This window comes from Abramis brama (assembly GCF_963993115.1).
Source record: "Abramis brama genome assembly, chromosome: 24".
Lineage (NCBI taxonomy): Eukaryota > Metazoa > Chordata > Actinopteri > Cypriniformes > Leuciscidae > Abramis > Abramis brama.
Genome location: NC_139986.1, coordinates 29,571,994 through 29,579,982, shown reverse-complemented (window position 1 = coordinate 29,579,982; position 7,989 = coordinate 29,571,994). Strand labels below are relative to the sequence as shown.

Sequence of the window (7,989 nt, the reverse complement as noted above, 5' to 3'; positions counted from 1 at the left end):
CATTCTTGTACAGTATAGAAAGCAGTTACAGCCAACAAAAAAGAAGACAAAAACATGACATTTGAATATAACAAATATTTTGATGGTGAAAATGCATCTAAACATTTTGACCAGTGTGTGGCTCACACGATGACAAAAACACTTTTTATTTTGGCATCATTGGCCAATGCATTGACACAATAACTAGGTTTGAAGCATGAATTACATGTTTTGGATGAGTAACTACGTTTTACAGACATGCAATAGTTTTGATGTTCCAGGAAACTGTTGTGACAGTTGCACTTACAGTGTTATTTTGGAAGTTATTCTCTCTGAGGGGCAGGGTGTTCATACCTCTTTTTTCTTTGGAATTTATTCTCTCCGAGGGCGGAGGGTGTTCATACCTTTAGTATAAAAGCACCATATATCTTGTTCTCCATCACACTTACTAAAACAAAGGTAAGTCAGTTTCACTTAACATTTATATAACAATTTTCAGATATGCTTCCAGTTACATTTTGTATTTTCTGAGACATGTTTTAAACCAAACAAAACTGTTCTGGTTTCAGTACATTGTAGGAGAAACTCATTGCACACATTTTTGTGTAAACCTACTAAGGATGGCTGATAGCAAAAGCAAGTATTATCTTATTTCATCAAACAGATTTGAAAACAATACCAGCCATCAATGTGATCTTTTCAGTCTTTTAAAATATACAATGTTTTTTCACCAGTGGCTGTGTCCCAGTGGAGCCCGGAGTTTGTACAAGAGCTTCTCCCTGCTGCCCAAAAGACAGCGCTTCTCTACCATCTCTCTTACCTGTGCCTGGCCAACTTCACCAACCTGGAGAGAATCATCAGGAGTCGCGCTACGGAAACCAGGCTTCTGTTCGGCTCCTCTGATGCAACTATGTTGAAAGTACTGTTTCAGATTTCTCTTGATTTCAGTATTTTCATCTCTGCCACCTAGAAAGAAAGAAAAAAAATGAAATTTGTGTTCACCAAACTCGAAGGGTCTGTAGTAAATAGCATGTCATATAGTTTGTCTTTTAGCTAGAGATTAAATTGAGCTAAATTGGTTATGAGAGTCTCTCCCTTATTTTGAAATAAATACGTAACGGGGCGTTTCCACCGAGGAGGCAAGGGAGGCAGTGTCTCCTAAAAATCAAAAACTGGATGAGAAAATAATCGATGTTACAAAAATAAAACAAGGCAGATATTTCAAAAAGTGACATTAAAAAGTGAAAAATTATATATGTGAGGAAAAAAAAAACTTTAACATAACATAAGAGTTTATACACATCATCTTGGTTTGATATGCTTCTCATAAATTATAAATGCATTTCTTACATTTTTTTTACTTTTAACTTAAAATTATAATAACAAGCAGCATTATGAACAGCATTTCAGAAATATCTACAGGACAAATACAGGCAATAAGAGTTCTGAATGTTTCGTCGCCATCAGTGTGACTGTCATTTTCTAAAGTCTATGTCTCTTGTCTCTTCCTTCACACAGTGTATTTTGACCAGTGATAACCTGGCTAAGACGCTGTTTCCCATGTTGGTGACAGCTGTGGAGAACATTGATGCTGTTCTGGCGGTCAAAACCCTAGGAAAAGCACGAGCCTGGATCACAGACATTGTCACTGATGTGGACAAGATAGTGGAAAGGTAAGAATATTTTCCTCATTAAAACATATTTCAAAATACCTTGAGTAATTGAATTATTCTTCTACATGCAACTGCTATAATAAGGCAAAAGTATGAACATATTTTAAGATAAACTTTTAAGCTAGTTACACAGCCCAATGAGCCCAATGTTATAAAATGCTAATTACACAGCAACATTTCTTCAACATTGTATAGGTATGATTTACACAACAAAGATGTAGCATCGGCCACCAGTGATGTTATCAAGGAAAAAGATGATACAGATAAAAAGATTACTGTACAAGACCAAGAGTTGAAGCTGACTGAAAAAGCCCTGAGTGATATGAAATCTGTACTCCAGAAAACCACAGCAGAGCTTGATGAAACTGAGAAAAAGATAAACAGCAAAAGCCAAGAGATTCAAGATTTTGCCAGATCCATAACTCAAACAAGTAAAGGCCTCGGCATCTTCGCTGCAATCGTTCCATTCATCGGGCCGATTGTTAAAACCATTTATGATGCTGTAAAGGATCCTGAACATACTGCACAACTGAAGGCTCTTGAAGCTCAACTGAATGTCCTCATCGCTGATAAGACTGCCCTGAAACAGAAGCAGTGGCAGGTCCAACTCCAGATCATTGACTGGCAGATGAAGGCTGCCAAAGCCAGTTTTGACCGGAGTGAGTCTGTTTTCTTTCATGTTTAAAGTATACTTACATGACAAGTCATGCTTAAGACTGTGCCAAGATTTAAGTCTAGTTTAAGAACGTGAGTGAACGTGTGGCTTGTTGAAACCTTTATTTCCCCTCTACAGGCTCCATACCCGACCCCATCCATCTAAGTGAAGTTCAGTGTTGCTTGTCAAAAATTCAGGAAATTCTGATTCAGCTCAAAGTCTTCTGGGAGAAAGTTGCTCAAATGCTGGTCTACCTGGAACAGAAGACCTTTGCTGGAGAAGATTATATCGACAACCTTCGCCTGTATAAACTTCAATTTCTTGAATCAATCAAAATGGCCAAACAGGTAAAATTCATGTGTACATGATTACAAAAAAAAAAAAAGAAATCATAAAAATGAATTAAAATAAAATAAAAACCCTCTTTATTTGTACTTTAGGGAAGGCTTGTGTGTTCCCTCCTAAATGTCAGTCTCATTTTGTCCAGCCATTACTAAGGTTTCGTCTAATGTGACTTGTGTAAATGTTTTAATTCCACAGGCTTGGATCTGTTTTGGTGCAGGCTGTAAAAAAGCATCTGCCATCTTTCAGCTCCAGACCAAAGATGCCTACAAGTTTCTGGAGGTCAGTCCTTCCTCTCTCTCCAAGGAGCAGTGGGAAAAAGAGTATGAAAGTGTAAAGGAAAAACTGGAGAAAATAGACCCACAACAATGTGGGACATCCTCTGATACACCTGCCATTTGTGAATGATCTACAGAGCGCTGACACACACACTCATCGTCCTATTTGAGTTTTCTGCCTCATGATGCTGGTAACCTGGTATGATGATGTTTAGCCTTTTTAAACTCTGTACTTGTAAACTGCAGAGTTCTGTAACCCTTTCTACTTAATGCCTAAAACACTCTTTATATACTCCTCTCTGTATGCATCACCTCTTATGAGCTCTTGCAAAAAGACTCTTGTTGAATGGATAAAAATGGACGAATGCTTCTATGAATAAAGTTTGATAACATCATTATTGACTTTTTTTGTTTGTTTTTAAAAAAAATTTTTTTTTACTTTTTTTATGTCTGAAGTCATAGATTTAAGTTTCTGCAGCAAATATCTCATCATCTCAAACTACTTTTGATGTCACTGGATGCTCAAAAATTGTCACATTATACAGGTTACAAAATATTATCTTGTTTCATTCTGATAATGAATAAGCTCCCTTATGCAGATGATTTAACACAGTTTACCAGAACAATGATGGATTACTATATCACAACATTCATTCACTGCTGGCAGAGTGTCATACTGAACATGTTTTGGGTGTAAACTTGCTGGTATAGCCTTTAAAATAATTCTCAGTCATTGGATATAAAGATAGAAAAGCTGTGTAATCATTTTATGGTGTTTGTGTTAGAGTTATTACTTAAGTACTTTAATACAAAATGTAATAACATGCAACAAAATGTACTTAAGTTATAATAATGAAATGATGAAAAAATAAATCTTTGCTCCTCACATGAACACAAACTGTTCTCTGTCGATGTATTCCTCTTTAAGATGCACACGTGTTTAGGGGGAAACATGAAAACATCAACGAGATGCTTCCACAATCTTACAATCTATTAGAAATAGTATCAGTATTGTACTTTATTTATATTATTTTAGGCCAATTTTGGGTAATACAGTATTAGTATTATTATTAGCCTCTCTCTCTCTCTCTCTCTCTCTCTCTCTCTCTCTCTCTCTATATATATATATATATATAAACCGTGTCATTGAGTTAAAATATGATTATCATTAGTTTCTCAGTTAAAGGCAGGGTAGGTAGGATTTATTAAAAATTAAAGATCCAAATTTGTTAAAACTTTCTATATATATCAATACATAATTAAAATGTAAGAACTCTGAAAAAAAGAGTATAAAAATCAAGTGACTCTAGACCGTATAATCTGTATTAAACACAGCTCATTATTTCGATTCGGGACGAATCAAAGGATTGGCTTAGGCGACTGTCACTCTCTCGCAACCATGGCAACCACCCTTTTGCCACACAGCACCTACCCACTTGCGCGCGACCGTTTGATTTGAGGAGTGCGAGAGGCACGGAACCTGATCACACCTCCGTCCAGTAGATGGCGGTAATGCACTATGTTTGCAAGCTGCCAATAAAATCTATCGAAGAAGAAGAAGAAGGCACTGAACCTAGGAATACCAAAACAATGGCAGAGAAAGAGCAATCTAAATTTACAGTACCGGCATATGCAGTTAGTGAAGGCAAACCAGGCAAAAAAATGCCCCTTCCCCTCCGCTTGTCTCAGGTAAATAATGCGTCCTCTAGCTCAGCGGTCGGAGTCGCGCGTTCATGTGTTTTGGGGACGTGGCTTTGGAAGAAGCACAGAAATGAGGGGGTGGAGTGAATGGAAATAATGAGATGTCTTTAAAACAGTCGTGAGAGGTCTACAGACACTCGATTTTGATACTTTCTTTTTCAGAGTACTTACATTTTAATTATGTATTGATATGTACATAAAGTTTAAACAAATTTGAAAAATAAATTTTTTAGACCATTTCTACCTACCCTGCCTTTAAGGAGAGGCCATGTGAATAGAAATTACATTTATAAGTGTTAAATAAATGCTTTAGAGAAAAAAAATCCCATTGGAAGAAATTTATGGAAAAAATACTGAAAGGAAAGCTGGCAATTTAGCCCATCTGAGATGCTTCTGGATTTTAAACCCAATGGAAAATATTCCTTACATATCTACGTGTGTGTATGTTTTCTCCATATAGTTCACAGATGTAAATATAGGCCTGTCAGTTAATAAATTATGCTTTTTTTAAATCAACATTTAACTCAGAATTAACTCTGCTCAAGGTCAAGTGTTTGCTTTCCTAACTACTGCGATTTTATTAACTATCAAGACTGTAGAAGATCAGAACTTAAAAAGGAGGACCTTTTAGCTTATTATGTTGGTACAGACCCTTGAGTAATATCTGTTTAGGATGCAATAATGTGTAGCGATGTTAACTGTAAAGATGTAAATCATGGGAGGGATATCTGCTCTCTGTATAAATATATGGTAAATGTTTTGTATGATTGTAGTAAGCCATATTTTAAAAATAAGAGTAAGGTAAATAATATTAAACCTGGTTGGAGCGATAATGTGGCAGAGTACCATGCTGAAGCCAGGGAAGCTTCCAAATTATGGGTTATGGCGGGCAGACCCAGACAAGAGCCTGAGCTTGAGTTTACATTTATGCATTTGGCAGACGCTTTTATCCAAAGCGACTTACTTTGCATTTCAAGGCACACATTTACATTCTTATCAGTTCTTGTTCTTCTATCCTCCTCCATTCCAGGATCCAGACCAGGAAAGAAATAATCTGCTGTGTCCTGTTCGGGCATTAGATGCTTGGTAACGCTTTAGATTACAGCCCGGAAAATACTGCGTAATTAAATTGAAAGTACAGTGTAACTTTCGGTAATTACAGTGTACCTATAAAGTACATAAGTGTAAGTATAGGGGAATAATATGTAAAGTTTTGTGAAAAAAGGGGTAACAACCAGGAAAATAACAAATTATTTAGGCAAATTATTTAGACTGTAAGTATTCCATGTAGTTACAGGGTAAGTATGACATTGCGGGCTGTAAATTAAAGTGGTGCTTCTTACCCTCTTGTTTCATGTAGTTACAGGGTAAGTAGGGGAGAACCGGGGCGAAAGTAACGCGGGACGAAAGTAACAAAGCAATTTTCTCAGAACCCTGACTATATTAGCATTTCAAGCTATGACAGCACGTTTAGTACGCAACCCTTGACAGAGCTGCCAAATATCACGCGATTTCGTCATCATTTCCCGCGGTTAGGTCCGGTAAGCAGTTTTCGAGTGCGATAAGTAAATTACTGAAGCGGTACTTTTTTTCTAATTACAAGTTGTGTTTTTAGTTTCATGTCACACAGTGATGATCAATCTACAGGTTATTAAGTGCTGTAACACATCCTGAAGTTTGCCTTGTCAGAGTTTTTCAGTATAAAAGTAAATCGGGTTTAAATGTCCGGAGTTCCTGTCGGGACGAAAGTAACACTTGTTACTTTTGTCCCTCTATAGTGAAAACAAGTGTTTCTTTTGTCGCGCTGCTAATGTGGTGACTTTCTCTGTGTTGCAGCATTTATTAAAACATGTTTATGTCATATTATACTAACAGAATATGGCAAAAGTGAGGGTCAGTAAGACAGATAGAGGTCTTATTCAGCCAGATGTTTATGAGAGGGCGTTCACATTTAAATCAGCTGATTTCTGTGTCACCATTTTTTTACACTCAATCTGTTTCCATTTACCCTAGTCATATTTAGGTTTTAGCCATACCGTATAGCTTTTCCACCTCCACCTATGGATTTGCAGGGTTTCCATCCTGATGTTTTTATGCAGATTTTAAATCTATGCATAAAAACAGCTTTATGGAAACATGCCTATTGTTACATTATGTTGAGAATTTATATTATGGTAATTTAATTTAATTTTCATATTGTTCATGTTGAAAACACATTTTATAAAATAGATTGACATTGCCAATAAAAAAAAAGATTTTAAACAATTCAAGTTTGTACTGTTGGGTTATTTGAAACATTGATGAAACTGAAATTTAAAATTAAAATTTAAATTAACAATTTTTTGCTTGTATAAAGGCCAAAATATGTTTGCAGTTACATGTTAACAAGGTAATATACTCAGGTATATTTAGGCTAATAAAAAAAACAAAAAAAACAAGAGTAACACAAAAAATCTAGCTTGTATATTGTTGTGTTACTTTTGACCCACCTGTGTGTTACTTTCGTCCCAACTGACGGGGTCGAAAGTAACATAAGCAGTCTTAAGTTCAAAGTGAAATTAAACTGAAGTCCTTCTACATTTTTTCAAAATACCACCTGCTATTGATAGACCACACTTGTAAGTGTCTGACCACAGCAAAAATATATCTCTGTCTAAAATATCATCTTTTCAAATTAAGTTTTTCTGAAAAATGGTACTTTCGCCCCTGCTCTCCCCTACAATAAAAACACATGCAGGCCTACACACACACAATCTGATATCACTTGGAAAACCTTTATTTGAAAAACAACTTATTTCAAAACAGATTTACAACATATTACACTTCTTATTCTTTATTATTTTTTTAAAATCAACTTTTCATTTCAAATACTAAAGTCCTGACAGAAAGTACCATGTTTTGTCCTTTTTTGTTTCTCTTGCATGGCTTCCTCCTCCTCTTGGTCCTCCTCTTCTTTTTCTATCGTTCCACTGATTTGCCTAATCATAAGAAGGAGTATTTTTCTATTCTGTATTATGTATTAAAAGAAAATACAGTACACCCAGAAATGTTCTCATAATTTACTCATCTTTTCGCTACCGACCAACTGTCACCAGCGAGTGCATGAGAGTCGGCTTCACAGGGTCGGCTTGAATGGCTTCGCGTTTGGTGAAGCTTTAAGCGTTCATTGCATTCGAGTTTGATGTGAAACTCGCGCGAGAACTGGTGTCTCTGTTCTTCTGCATGGTTTGTTTTTCATTAGTATTATCTGTTATTGTTTGTATTTTGTTGTGAGCAATAATAAAAACATAAAAAAATAATAATAATTCGACATCCGGTTTTTCGGTGCGCTTACGTCAAGCTTTAAATTTTCAAGCGTAAA

The 7,989-nt window shown here is 35.9% G+C and overlaps 1 protein-coding gene across 2 annotated transcripts; it reads left to right on the top strand.

The window, feature by feature from the left end:
* Positions 1-304: 304 nt before the first annotated feature.
* LOC311075207 (uncharacterized protein) lies at positions 305-3,822 on the top strand. Of its 2 annotated transcripts, XM_084102424.1 has the most exons (7): positions 305-438; positions 549-615; positions 714-898; positions 1,498-1,652; positions 1,848-2,311; positions 2,446-2,654; positions 2,848-3,822. In XM_084102424.1, the coding sequence occupies exons 2-7, from the start codon at positions 600-602 to the stop codon at positions 3,055-3,057; spliced, it is 1,239 nt and encodes a 412-aa protein (XP_083958550.1). In that variant the 5' UTR covers positions 305-438; positions 549-599; the 3' UTR covers positions 3,058-3,822. The 2 variants fall into 2 exon arrangements, with proteins under 2 accessions (XP_083958550.1, XP_083958551.1); XM_084102425.1 differs by lacking the exon at positions 305-438 and having other exon boundaries at positions 519-615.
* The last annotated feature ends 4,167 nt before the right edge of the window (positions 3,823-7,989 follow it).

Bases quoted from the DNA above. Each gene is read 5' to 3' on its own strand.
- LOC311075207 (XM_084102424.1), top strand. The intron at 1,653-1,847 runs GTAAGAATATTT...AACATTGTATAG, and splicing joins GTGGACAAGATAGTGGAAAG to GTATGATTTACACAACAAAG. The intron at 2,655-2,847 runs GTAAAATTCATG...TTAATTCCACAG, and splicing joins CAATCAAAATGGCCAAACAG to GCTTGGATCTGTTTTGGTGC.